Source organism: Pungitius pungitius, chromosome 20 (assembly GCF_949316345.1).
Source record: "Pungitius pungitius chromosome 20, fPunPun2.1, whole genome shotgun sequence".
Classification (NCBI taxonomy): domain Eukaryota; kingdom Metazoa; phylum Chordata; class Actinopteri; order Perciformes; family Gasterosteidae; genus Pungitius; species Pungitius pungitius.
In genome coordinates this window covers 10601440-10613887 of record NC_084919.1, presented here as the reverse complement: position 1 = coordinate 10613887, position 12448 = coordinate 10601440, and the positions used below count along the sequence as shown (strand labels likewise).

Below are 12448 nucleotides of genomic sequence, written 5' to 3'. Positions count from 1 at the left end.
CCTTAAAGATACTGTAATACTACTTCATAGCACTTACTTGCACACTTCAATTTGGCAGCTGGAGTTACATGAATAACAATCCATGTACCATCAACTAAATTAACCTCTTTGCATTGCATGCTGGGAACTGAAAACTACGACCAGGCTGTAATGGGATTCACCTGTGTGTAGTTGTATCTGTATGGCAGGAACCTGTGAGGTTTATTCCCTCCAAAACCTTTAGTATAAAGGGCAGGATCAGGGACCCAACGGTCACAAAACTTTTACCATCACTTTTACCCTGCTTCTGAAATGGGGGGTTTATTTGGATTTGGGTTTGTATTTTTTATTTTTTTTTAAAATTATGGCTCTGATTTGAAGTTTGTCTTTTGTGTTAATAAATTATTTAATCTCTTTCAGGTGGTTAATCCTGATTGTTGTTAACGTAGTGGCTCAAAAGAAGCCCTCAATAAGTATGTTTTGTAAACAAAACTTTCCAAATTGTACATTTTGATATATAGGCTGCTTACTAAAATACATGTTGCATCCCAGATATCTACTCCAAATGCCTGGGGAACATCATGCGTTTGGATGTCGGTCCACTTGGCGGAAATCTTCTTGAAGTCTCTGTCTTAAGTAAGAATCCCCCCCCCTTTTTTTTAAAAAACTTTTTCTCTTCTAACTGTTCTCTTTTCCCTCCACAGATAACTCTACAACTGTCCTGACACAACGTTTAGCTTCTCAATGTGGCTTCAGTGTGAAGATCGACAACCTGGGAAATGCCCTCATTTTTGTCTCCTTGCAAAACTGTTTTGCTGACAATGTGGTAAAAATTAGCAACGCAGTTTCTTTTTTTTCTTGTTGCTGAACCTATTTCGTCTAAATGGGATCATTGGTAAGCTTATTGCTGTGTTTTATAGAACGATGAATCATTCACAACAACAATAAATCTAAGGCTGCATGGGAACCAAATGCTTGAGGATGAGCTGTACCAGGTGACTAAAACCTGTCCCTACATTGCCTGGGCCTCCAGGGAAATTGTCTGTGAACGCAACTATATGGAGGCAAGTGAATACAGTTTCTATGATCACTGGCTTTATGTCCCATTTGTGTGTCAAGACCAGTACATTTGATACGAGAGTTTATATTGGCACTTATGGAGTGGCCTCATTTCTAGGTGTCTGTTAAAAGTGTCTCTCCTGGACGTCCTGTCCCAGATGATGTCACGGTGGGTGGTCCTAAAAGTGCTGCTGAGGTAAGACTAGCCTTCAAATAAAATAAAAAATACTCTGGATGCTTATCTGTACTGAATGGTTTTTCTGTTTGCTAAACAGAAACGGCCCCTGGACGCAGGATTCACAATCAAAGCGCTTGTGTTCTTCACTCCTGAGGAGAGGATGATGAAGGTGAACGAGGCCCGCAGAAGAGGTTATGGGATATCAAACACTCCGACAAGGCTGGTTCTACGAGCGCCGCTTTTCTCCCCAGAAACTCTCATCCAGACCGTAAGTGGACTACGATTCACTTTTTAAACAAGCCTTGCTTTCAGGCAGTGAACGATTGGATTTGTAACACTATTTTAAATTGTATTTAAACAGTTACTTTAATACCCCCCTTTTTTATATTAAAGTTCGTCCATGGGTATTCGGGCATGGAAAGGATTTAATTATTTACAATGTTCTGTAATCTCACCACGCAGGTAGCAGGTGTTCCTATGACTGTGCTCAAAACGGCGACAATATTTGAAAATAAGTGGCTGGCGACTCAGATCGACGCAGCAGCTGCGTGCCCGTTAATGGAGGGTAATGTTTGCAGGGCAGGAAGCGGGGGCCCAAGCGCTCACAAACCTCATGTCTATGGTTTCTCTGGGTATTCAGGGGTTGTAGAGCTTCCAACGTGTTCGTCTTGTGTGCAGGTAGTGTTTCTTTCACTCCGCACTCCATCAGCTGGTTCCTACCGAGGCGAATTAACCCCTTGATTTCCGGTGGCCACATTAAACTGCTGGAGGTGCACATGGGTGTTGATGGCCAGAGGCTCGACGTCGCCGAGATGGCGGCCAGACGTTACTCCATGTCAGTCAATGACTTGTACGTCGTCACTGAAATCCCCGTCGGGGCTGTCGGTGGCCACTTTAAGGTAGGGGGTCACTTGTGTTATCTGTCACTCTTTAATAAGTCTTGTAAATCCACTTCGTAGGCTTAAACCTTGACTTTAAAGTGGCCCGATTTAGTGTTTTCTGAACTACAGAGTTTCAAACTGCCGAGCTCTGCCTGCATTCATTTTGCACAACTTGTTTATAAAGATGTGCTAATACTCTAACCAAATCGTTCATTTGCTTTCATAAAAAAAAACGCTGTATGAATATGGGATTGTCCTCAGCAAAATAATCATTGTAACCCTTGAACATTAGTTTGAACGGTTAAAAATGGACCAAATCTGAATGTTTGAAATGGTTAGCAGTAAAAACATTTTTTTTCCTTCAGCTTGTCCTCTTGCAGGGCCACACTAGTTGTCACGCTTATTTATGTCAGACGGCCTTACTGAGGATGTTTGCTTCTGCAGAGTCGTGTTCAGGATGGTCAGTATTTCACTGCCTATACAATTGAGCCGATGCTGGAGTTGCTCTGGTCCGAAGACTCTAAAAAGGACACAAGATACAAAGTCCTCCTTCCCATCACCACGCCGTTTCTGCCTCAACCTCCACAAGTTATTGACCGTGAGTCATATTGTCTTGGTACTATTATGAATGGGGTGATGTGCTGGGAGCTGCAAGGTTGGTGGCTCGAATCCCAGCTGTGCCATGTCAAAGTGTCCCTGAGCAAGACACCCAACCCCTAATTGCTCCCCAGGCAAATGTGATGCAAGTCGCTTTGGATAAAAGAGCCAGCTAAATGACATGTAATGAATGCACTATGTGTAACACATTTTTCTTTTTTTTTCTTTTCTTCTCAGACACAGTTCCTGAGGAGCAGATATTTAAGGTGTCGCTTGGGCCGTTCTGTGCTGATGTGGCACTAATTAACATCACCTTCTCCTCTGAGGTTTTATCTGTAGCCGACTGCATTGCCAGAGGCCTTAAAATCCAGGAGCACATGTCTCCCAAGAGCTGCTCAAAGGTCTTTACGCTCGAAGTGCCCTTCACGGACCACAGCGTTCAACAAATGGTTGGCATTACTGAATTTCAGACATTATTTTAAACATTAAAATGGTTGCTTTTGTGGCTAATCCCTCCATTTTCCAACAGAAAGAAATGGGGATGTCGGTGTACTCTCTTGAGCTGACATTTGGCTTACTGGTAATGTGGCAGTTTGCACCATTTTCTCACACTGCTTATCTGGAAGCTAGATTTGTAAACAACGGTAAGTACTGGTGAAGATGGTGGCTTCATTCAGAAACCACTTTCTATTAATCCGTGTATTCCTCTCTGCAGTTCCTCCCTCAGTCTCTGGGGGCTGTGACTATAAAAACTTCTATATCCTGGTGAAATACGGGACTCCCGGCTTCACCTTCAAGACACTCGTGGGAAATCGAATGTTGACCTCTAGCCTGGCTCAGCAGTACAACTTCATGGACAATGGCACACACTTCAGTTTTACTGTACCATTTTCTGCCCCTGATGTGGTAATTGAGGTACATCAGTATTCTTAACCAAATTGACTGCAGGAACATGTTTGGGGGAAATTTTTTAAAGCATTGTCACGTTAACCTAAATTTTTGCAGGCTGTAGAGAAATCATCCATCAGGAGCAGACTCGATGTGTCCCTGAAAAGTCCAGACACAAACAACAATATTGACAAATTTGCTGTGGCTTGCGATTTCTTCTCGACACTGACTGGTTTGTTTAAAAAAAAAAAGTGGTATAAATTCTGTTGTGTCTGACTAAATGCGCCAAAAATACTAATACTCCACTTTCAGAGTGTTTCCCCAATGGAACGATAACCACCATGGCTATGAAACTAGAGTCGGTTCCCAGTCTTGAACTCAGTCAGCTCACCCTCAGAGACGCCACCTGTGGTCCCTCCTACAGCAACGACCGCTATGCTTACTTTGTCTTCACTGGGAACTCCTGTGGGACGACCAGAACGGTACCGTACCGCTGATTGTTGCAGATTATTCACCCTAATATTCAAAACGTTTTGTTTGACTTGGTTTCATTTTCTTAGTTCTTGCCCACTATGATGCTGTATGAAAATGAGATCTCTCTGCCGGCTCCTGCAATGAAATCTAAGACTGAGACTGACTCGGAGCCTGAATATGAGTGAGTGTCAAACATGTAGCGCTAAATTGAAGTATCAAAACTTTCTAAAATTCAATGTCACCCTGAGACATTTTTTTTGTAAAACAATATTGAAGATTTGTCAGATGGCCAATGATGTGCATGTTAAAAGATGTTAAATGACACAAAATCCCAAATCAATGCATGTTGGTGGAAGGTCAATATGTGATCGTCGCCAAGCGCTTGGTCATCCTTCAATAAAGATCCTCCTGGAGATTCCTCCAGCTCACTTAGTTGGCATGTCCGTCCTTGCAAAAGTGCCTTAACCATAAATTCCTCCTGCAGCCGACTACAGTGTAAACATTTTTTTTTTGGTACTGATCCTGCTATCAGCAACTGAGTGGAAAGCTGTAAAGTACAGTGGCTTTAAACTTATTTCCTGGTCACCGTATGTTAACTTTCCACCACACTGATCTCCTGCTTTGTCTCTACAGATTTAAGGTTGCCTGTTATTTTGATATCCACACCAACCATGCTGTTGCCTTCAACAACAGACCTCGCAGGAGTGAACCATATGCTGACAACGGCATAGAGGAGCTGCAGGTTGAGATGAGACTTGCTCTTGGTGAGGGAAGATTGAAATGCATTGTATTTTCATGCAACCTAACGGGACTTTTGAGCCATAAGCACACTGTGTAGAATCAGTAACTTGCATAATGACAGCTTTGGGCTTACTTAAAGTTGTGCAATAAGGTTTTCTTAGTCTAAATGGGTAAACTAGAAGTGTCCTAAAAGTCCATGTTTGGTGTCTTTTAATCGAGTTAAACAATTTTTCTCTCTACGTAGATGATGCCTACACCACGTTTTACAGGGCAAATTACATCCCAATGTTCCTGCGACAGCCTCTGTATTTTGAGGTGGAATTGATAAACTCTGGAAAACCTGACTTATCATTGGAGCTCGCGGACTGCTGGGCAACGTTGGCGGACGACCGTACTTCGCTTCCCAAATGGGATCTCATCAGCCATGGGTAATTTCACTTGAGCACTGCACTTTTTGTGCACGTAAACATGGGGATTTTATTTCCTCTAAACGGGTCAGGGAGGGGCTATTCACAAGCAGATCTTCTTAAAATGAACGTGTGTGTGTAAATCAAAATGTTTACTGCATTTATCTTCAGCTGTGCAAACCAAGGGGACCCGCACAAGGTTATCTTCCATCCGGTTTTGCCTGATGCCAGAGTTCAGAATCCTTTAAACTTCAAGCGTTTTGAGATCCCAATGTTTGCCTTCACTAAAGACGAAAAGAACTTAAGCCGCCAGGTAATTTTAAACTACTTTTAAGTCTTTTCTTTTACTAAAGATTTGGGGGGGAACGAATCTGAATGTCAAATGACTATTTTCTAGGTCTTTGTCCATTGTGATGTGGTGATCTGCGACGTTACAAACCCAGCGGGTCCAGCTTGCAATGTGAGGTGCTCTGACCAGGATGCTGGGATGAAAGGTAAGATGTTTCTAAATCCAACTCCACCGTTACACACTCGTCTGAGCGTCAAATAGAAACCTTACAAATGAAGGGATAAACGTAATATCGAAGTGGCTTAAATGTGCATTTTTGTCTTCCACAGGTCAAAACCCTGATGTTTCGGAGGGCCAAAGTATCAACAGCCTGACATCAGGACCAATGCTCATAAGCTGACTTTAAATGGAATTTTCACTGTTCTTGAAAATGTCACTATTGAGATTATTTTGTCCAACATACATTTCTAGACCTGTGGTAAAACAATTGTCTGTTTGTGTTTTGACATGGTTAAAATGTTGTCATACCTGTAGAAGACGTGTGTGTCAGGCTTTACTCTATCATGAACGCGTACAAAACGACAGACTGGTGTAACTTCAAAGATACTGTTCTACATGCTGTGCTTAAACATTTAGAACTGCTTGCAATACAAAAACCAGCTGAACATTTTTAAAGAAACGCTTTTTTTGTTGCACTCGTGCAACTCTTGGTCAGTGGCACTTGCACCTGAAGGAAAGTGAACTTTACTGCAATGTGTAAATATTCTGTTGAATAAAGTGTGTGTGTATATAACTTAAGGTTTTTTTTTTTTTTTTAAACGGTCTTTCAATTCATGAAAATCTAAACTATTTTCTACAAATTTAGTAAAAAATCTTCACTAATCTCTTAATCACTTTCTATCAAACATGTGAATGTATATATTACATATACACCTCTCTCTCAGCTTGCTAGACTGCACTCTAGCTTTGAGTACAGTAGAAATATGTCCTGTCTTTTCATGTAATTAAGAAATATGCTTATGTGACTACCTCCCTTTACTGCAGTGTTAACATTAATGTTACATTTCCCTCATAATTGTTCAAGTGGAAATTTTTTTTGACTGGTAAAAATATTTGGATGGTATGTATTTTAGATACTCCTGAAGCGCAATTCCATAGGAAGGCTTTCTGGAGAGAACATTAACTTCAAGTAGTCATCCTTGTCAGTTCGTTGCTTTTAGCTTTACAAAGCATCTCTAAACCAAGACTACATTCTGTGAGACTTTCAGAAACCCATCCTGAGCTGAAATGTTTTGTCATGTTTCCATGGATTTAGGCCCCCTCTCCATCTACCACGACTGATGGTAAACTTTAATGCGATGTGAATACTTGATTTGCATTTGGTCCGATTGCAACTTTGGTTAAGCCAAAAAGCTTGTAGCATGACTTGTGCATTATCTTGTCAAATTGAGTTTTCATTGACTATCTAGTTTAACAGTGCATTGGGTCAGAATGTATTTTATGGTTTTGGCCCTAAATAGAAATACAACCAAGGAAAGTAAACTTAAAGTTGCAAGATTTGAAGCATGACAAGTTTAAAATGCAGATCCAAGCACATCAGCATTTCTTTCACATATTTCACTAACATTGGCTATTACATTTTGTACAGTATTTCAAACTAGTTTTAGGCACAATGCAGCTAAATATATTATCACCATTACAAGGAATTGGAGGCAGTCATAGCGAATGACTAAATGTGCTGGTTGAACTCCAGGATAAGTGCTATAGTTACATTTCTACAATAATGCTTTAACCGACATTTGAGCAAACATCAGCAAATACATTGCGCTACTAGGACTAGATATAAAGGAGAAAAAAAGAAACATTTCTCTTTGTAATAAAGTGAAGTTTATTTCAAAAGGGCAATTCTGTTAAACAATTGTAAACTGACTTACATTTGGCAAGTACAATCTTTCCTTCCCTAGCCTAGAGGAACAGCTCAGGGGTATTGAAATTTAACAATTTGTTTTGTAGCTAGAGCCACATCTGTAAAAGTACCTATTGTACTATCAGCAACGCTTTTCAAAATGGCTAACTGATTTATGCAATACAGGGTGAAATGGACAACCAGACAATTTATAGAATTTCTATTTTTTTTTTTTTATTTAGAAGTTCAACTCGACCGGCCCCGAAGAGATTTGCCTTTGCTGGGTGGAGTCTGTGCCTCGTCGCGCTAGAAACACAAAACAAGTCTAGATTACCAAATGCACTTTAAGTATATACACCTTTATTTATTTTTTTATTTTTCTTACTGCGTTTTGCTCCTTTCCTCTCATGCGGTCTGGCGTTAATCTGGCGTGTGGGCTTCACACATTGGCCTCTGCATGAATCTGCTCGGCTGCTTGAGTCACAAATCACTGAATCACAGTGGACATAGATCTGTGGAGCGAGAGAAGGGTTTATTAGACAGGAATACTTGCAGCTTTAACGTGTGGACAATACAAGAGTCTCATCGTACCTCGTCTTTCAGAACCGCCTTGTCTTTAATGAAGGTGAACATTTTCATGGAGAAGCGTTTGAAGTGGGCTGGGAATAAAACCCTGGAGTCGCTCACAACAGGATGGAAAACTGTCGCATAGATGTCATCAGGATTCTCACAACTGGGAAAGAAAAGACACGTTTGAATGGCTCTTTTAAAGCATTAAATTGAAAGAATTTGTGCAAATCGTCCACAGTAAACGTTTTAGTGTATGAAATACTGAAGGGGGCACTTTGATGCATCTCATTACCCATCTACGATGATATCCCAGCTAGGCAGAGATGTCCGGTCTACATCAAGTGTAGCCCAACACTTCTCCACGATAAGCTCCAAATTTGGGTCGGAAGAATCAATCAGCTCCACCTCAAAATACAGAGGCTGCCTCAGGTATTTCACAACTGGATAATCTTCTGCTTGGTAGAAGAGCTGGTAGGATGAATCTGGAGAAGACTGTCTCATTAGGAAGAGGAAGGATATTTGGTACATTCCTACTCTTTATAAGGCTTTGAGTAACTGCAACCGCACCTTGTGCTAGCCTGATCTGCACCATCAGCTGCCCTGAGCCGATACCTGCTTTGGGTTCATAGAGTCTTTGTTTGGAGCCGACACCGACAGTCTGTGTCCCATTGACCACGTAGTAGCAGGAAATGGTTTGTCTAGAACAGAAACACTCATGTGGTTCATCTCCCACCAGACTATTTCAGAATAACATATTGGATGAGTCCTCTACCTGTAGGCTGGATCAATCGGTGAAGTCTTGGCAACTCCTTTGTTGTTATACAACCCTTTGTTGTAATACAACCCTTTGTTGTAATACAGGCCAATCTCATTTTCATACAGCATGTAGTTGTCGAAGAACTAAAATAAGATTGCAGGGGTTAGGATTCAAAATGGAAAATTGGGATTTAGGGAAATGCATCACTTACTGTTCTAGTGGTTCCACAGGAATCAACACTGAAAGAGAACAGTGCAAAGCGATCATCACTGAATGCCGGTTTGCAGGACTGGTCCTTTAAAGTCAGACTACTTGGATCAAGCTTGGCCACAGATTGCACCTTCACAGCCGTAGCGGTCATTGTTCCATTTGGATGGCATGCTGAGGGAAGAAGTGGCAGTGTTAAGAAAAGTCATCATCAGGAGAACCATTGCATTTTGTAAGTCTTACTGGTTGTTGTAAAGGGGAAGGTGCAGGAAAGGTAAAGATCAGCAAGCACCCGGTTGTCGTCATCCAACAAACTGAAGTCAACTCGAGCTTTAAGTGAATCCGTCATTAGAAGCTTGAAGACAAAAACAGACGTTTTATACACTGCAGAAGATTAATTATAAGGGGGTTCTTGTTTGACATACCTCAAACACTGCGTCCTCTGCATTGTATGGCAGTTTGACATTGAAGCGTGTGCCATTTTCTTGAAATTGATATTTCTCAGCCATCTCAGCGGTCAGATGTCGAAAGCCAACCATTGCCTGGAAATTGTTGCCATGACTACCATATTTCACTGTGATGTAAAAGTGCTTCTTGTCGCAGGTGCCAGTGAGTTTTGGTAGCACTGAAAGGAGACACAAGTTCAGCATTATACTCCCTTGGGTCTTTCAGTGGAGTCGCATGTAGTTTTCAAATTAGAAACCACCCAGAAAAATAGTCAAGTGTTCTCCCCGAGCGAACAAATTTTTGTTGAAAAGCACTACAGTCTCACCAACATCCTGGAGAGACGCCTGCAACTCAACTTTGTGGGAAAACTGAGTTTCTTCAGGAAGGATGATTAACCCAAAGGTAAGAGGGAGGAAGTAGGTTGTAACCAAGATTTCTGGGTTCTGCAAATGAATGTGCAGCCATGTAACTGAAACACTTGAATAAGACATCTAAAAACAGTAATATTCTTTTCATTAGTTATGTGACATACATGTTTCAGGACAACATCAGCATCAAAAGGTACTGAGAGAGAGTAGTCCTTTGTTCCATTTGCATATTTGTGCTCCTGGATGGTAAAGCCTCTGGCGTTGCTCTCATCAACAGTGAGAACCCCAGTGGAGAAGGTGATGTTCTTCAGTACCACATCATGAAGAAAGGTGCCCAAAACAACGCTGAACACCCGAGCTTCTGGGACAGTATCTGAGGAACAGAAGGACACGTTTAACCTCCTCCAAACCTCAAACACGTTGAACTCTTAGAAAAGAACTCACTTTCTTGGATGTGGGGCTGTTGAGGCATGAAAGGGGTTGTAATGGGGAACAGAATCTTGTATCTGGTATCATCTTTGGTGTCAGTGGTCCTCCACAATACCTCAAGCATGGGCTCCACATTGTACGTGATGTGGTACTGGTAATCTGGGGCATGGCTCTGCAATTATTCATGATATTTAATGAAACACATTTGATAGACTACTGAATCTTTATTTCTTAAGGACTTCCCAACCTTGAAGTGACCATCAGGCGAGCCCACTGGGATCTCAATGACAATATGGTGGTGAGTGGTGGACAGAGTGTACCCCCGTGTGGCCATCTGAGATCGATCAAGCCTTTTCCCGTTGATGCCCATGTGCAATTCTAGGACCTCAAAGCTGCCATCTACCAGTGGTGTCAGACGGCGAGGTACATGCCACGAGATTAGATTGTTGATGAAGAGGACTCCACCTGTCAAACGAAGCACCCATTAATGCAACTGTGATACGTAATGTCCACCACCTCCATCCACAGATATCACAAGGCTTACCTGTGGGACAAGCAGCTGCCAAGTTCATCACATTCAGACCATGTGGAGTCTGATAGTAGGCGCTCACCCTGATCACCTCCATGGGGACTCCACCCACCTAAAAGACATTGGGTTTTAAGTCATATTGGGAACGTTTCACATAAAATGCAAAATAATGGAGGCGAGGTTCTCACTTCCTCTGAAGTGGTCTGTGCTGTATTGTAGGGGGATCGCACAACCAGACGTGTCGAGGTCAACTTGAGGCCGTAGCCGGCTTGTTCAGCCTCCCTCAGCACCATTGCTACTGGTTCTGGGGTGTAAAATGTCACCTTCCAGATACCGTGTGCTGCCCCAGATGCCTAGAGGGAGGAGAACTGTCATTACCACAGTTTCACATAACAAATGGTGCAGCTTGAAAATACAGTCCTCAGTAACCTTGTAAATCTTACATACATCAGGAAGGTTGTTGCCGTCTTTAACATCGTGAGCCGGTCCCTTTGCTCCAGTATCAGGAGCAGCTATAAAGCCTGACACCTAAAGATAAGAAAGTTGTTTAGGTCTTTGTTAGACACCATTTGGTAGATCCAGGACGGTAACGTGACCTACTTCCATGTAGTTCCTGTCGCACAGAATCTCTCTCGAGGCCCACTGAGTATAGCTGCAAGTCTGCTTTACATCATGGGTAACTACGTCGGATTGACTGTTGCTGTAGATTCGCAGCCTCAAGCCAACATTGAAAATACGGTCATCCTAAAAAGTTAGTGCGAAAAACAAGAATTGGCCATTAGTTAAAGAATCGCTCATTTAACTTTTCAGAAAATAAATTTACTTTCAATTTCACTAAAATACAGAAAGTTTGAAGCATTTCAGAAATGTACAAAATAAGCACACACAGCAATTATTTACACCATATAATCACAGACCTGAATACAAGTGCGTGTGTATCTACATACACAGGCTTAATAAAATCAAGTCACTAGATTTCTGTTAACAAAAAAAACAACCAATAAAAACAATGTAAGCGTCAAAATAAAGTATAAAGCACTTTGTTGTCCACATAGCAGCCCAGCAGAGAGGAGTAGATTCTAGTGTTGCCAGAGGGGTCGGACTCCATGCTGTAGCCACACTGAGCAGCTAAACTGGGTGTTAACACAACATGCTGGGTGCCATCTGAGGGAAAGGAAAGACAACCATCACCGTACTGCACTAGTGACGAGACAATCCTGCTCATTAACACACGTTCTACTCACTGACGGCCTCGACCTCAAGCTCGTTCCCCACTGCTAGGGCCTTGTCCAACGAAAGCCTCATTAGATTACCCACACAGTCCGACAGTAAACCACTGCCTGTAAAGGAAGAGGCTGGTGAGGAAGAGTACACAATAAAAGCAGGAAAGTACAAGTTTAAAAGACAGGCTTACTGGACTGGGAATTGAGCTTCATATTTGGCCTTGCTTGACCCAAGAGAATTACTGCAGCCATCAAGCTCCATAACAAACTTTAACAAAAAAAAAAGATTTAGAAACAAGGTTTAGAAACATTACAATTGTAGCTGGTACTCTAATCAAACCATAGAAAAAAAGAAAAAAATCAACTTACATGTTCCCAAACCTCCACATGTTGCAGTCTGAGCGCAGCCAAACAAGAAAACAAACAAAAAAAGCCCTGAAGTGATCCAATCACTTTCCGAGCTTGGCACTGAACACCCAACAACAGCAGCGCAACTCCGATGAGAAGCGACTGATTGTC

At 41.9% G+C, this 12448-nt stretch overlaps 2 protein-coding genes across 2 annotated transcripts; one reads left to right on the top strand and one right to left on the bottom strand.

Annotated features, from left to right (window-relative positions):
- Positions 1-201: 201 nt before the first annotated feature.
- LOC119195016 (uncharacterized) lies at positions 202-6199 on the top strand. The gene is made up of 21 exons (XM_037449585.2): positions 202-314; positions 400-452; positions 532-615; positions 684-805; positions 900-1043; positions 1157-1234; positions 1314-1484; positions 1679-1781; positions 1895-2115; positions 2542-2695; positions 2932-3143; positions 3224-3338; positions 3410-3609; positions 3700-3814; positions 3895-4064; positions 4143-4237; positions 4690-4820; positions 5042-5225; positions 5376-5517; positions 5602-5698; positions 5823-6199. Exons 1-21 carry the CDS (start codon positions 292-294, stop codon positions 5891-5893), a joined length of 2685 nt encoding a protein of 894 aa, XP_037305482.2. The 5' UTR covers positions 202-291; the 3' UTR covers positions 5894-6199.
- A 1174-nt stretch (positions 6200-7373) lies between these two features.
- On the bottom strand, positions 7374-12448 carry LOC119195012 (zona pellucida sperm-binding protein 2-like). Its single transcript, XM_062559746.1, has 21 exons — positions 12299-12448; positions 12121-12197; positions 11951-12046; positions 11746-11870; positions 11307-11450; positions 11154-11234; positions 10895-11059; positions 10722-10818; positions 10425-10642; positions 10193-10349; positions 9913-10121; positions 9706-9823; positions 9359-9558; positions 9177-9288; positions 8938-9107; positions 8742-8869; positions 8537-8667; positions 8262-8451; positions 7991-8132; positions 7785-7911; positions 7374-7705 (listed from the first exon to the last, which is right to left on the bottom strand). The coding sequence occupies exons 1-21, from the start codon at positions 12316-12318 to the stop codon at positions 7638-7640; spliced, it is 2775 nt and encodes a 924-aa protein (XP_062415730.1). The 5' UTR covers positions 12319-12448; the 3' UTR covers positions 7374-7637.

Coding starts and splice junctions, on each gene's coding strand:
- LOC119195016 (XM_037449585.2), top strand. CDS start 292: ATGGGGGGTTTATTTGGATTTGG. Junction 1,782..1,894: donor TGCGTGCCCGTTAATGGAGG/GTAATGTTTGCA, acceptor TCTTGTGTGCAG/GTAGTGTTTCTTTCACTCCG. Junction 5,518..5,601: donor AAAAGAACTTAAGCCGCCAG/GTAATTTTAAAC, acceptor ACTATTTTCTAG/GTCTTTGTCCATTGTGATGT.
- LOC119195012 (XM_062559746.1), bottom strand. CDS start 12,318: ATGTGGAGGTTTGGGAACAT. Junction 10,122..10,192: donor ACAGCCCCACATCCAAGAAA/GTGAGTTCTTTT, acceptor TCTGTTCCTCAG/ATACTGTCCCAGAAGCTCGG. Junction 7,706..7,784: donor GAGGAAAGGAGCAAAACGCA/GTAAGAAAAATA, acceptor TTGTGTTTCTAG/CGCGACGAGGCACAGACTCC.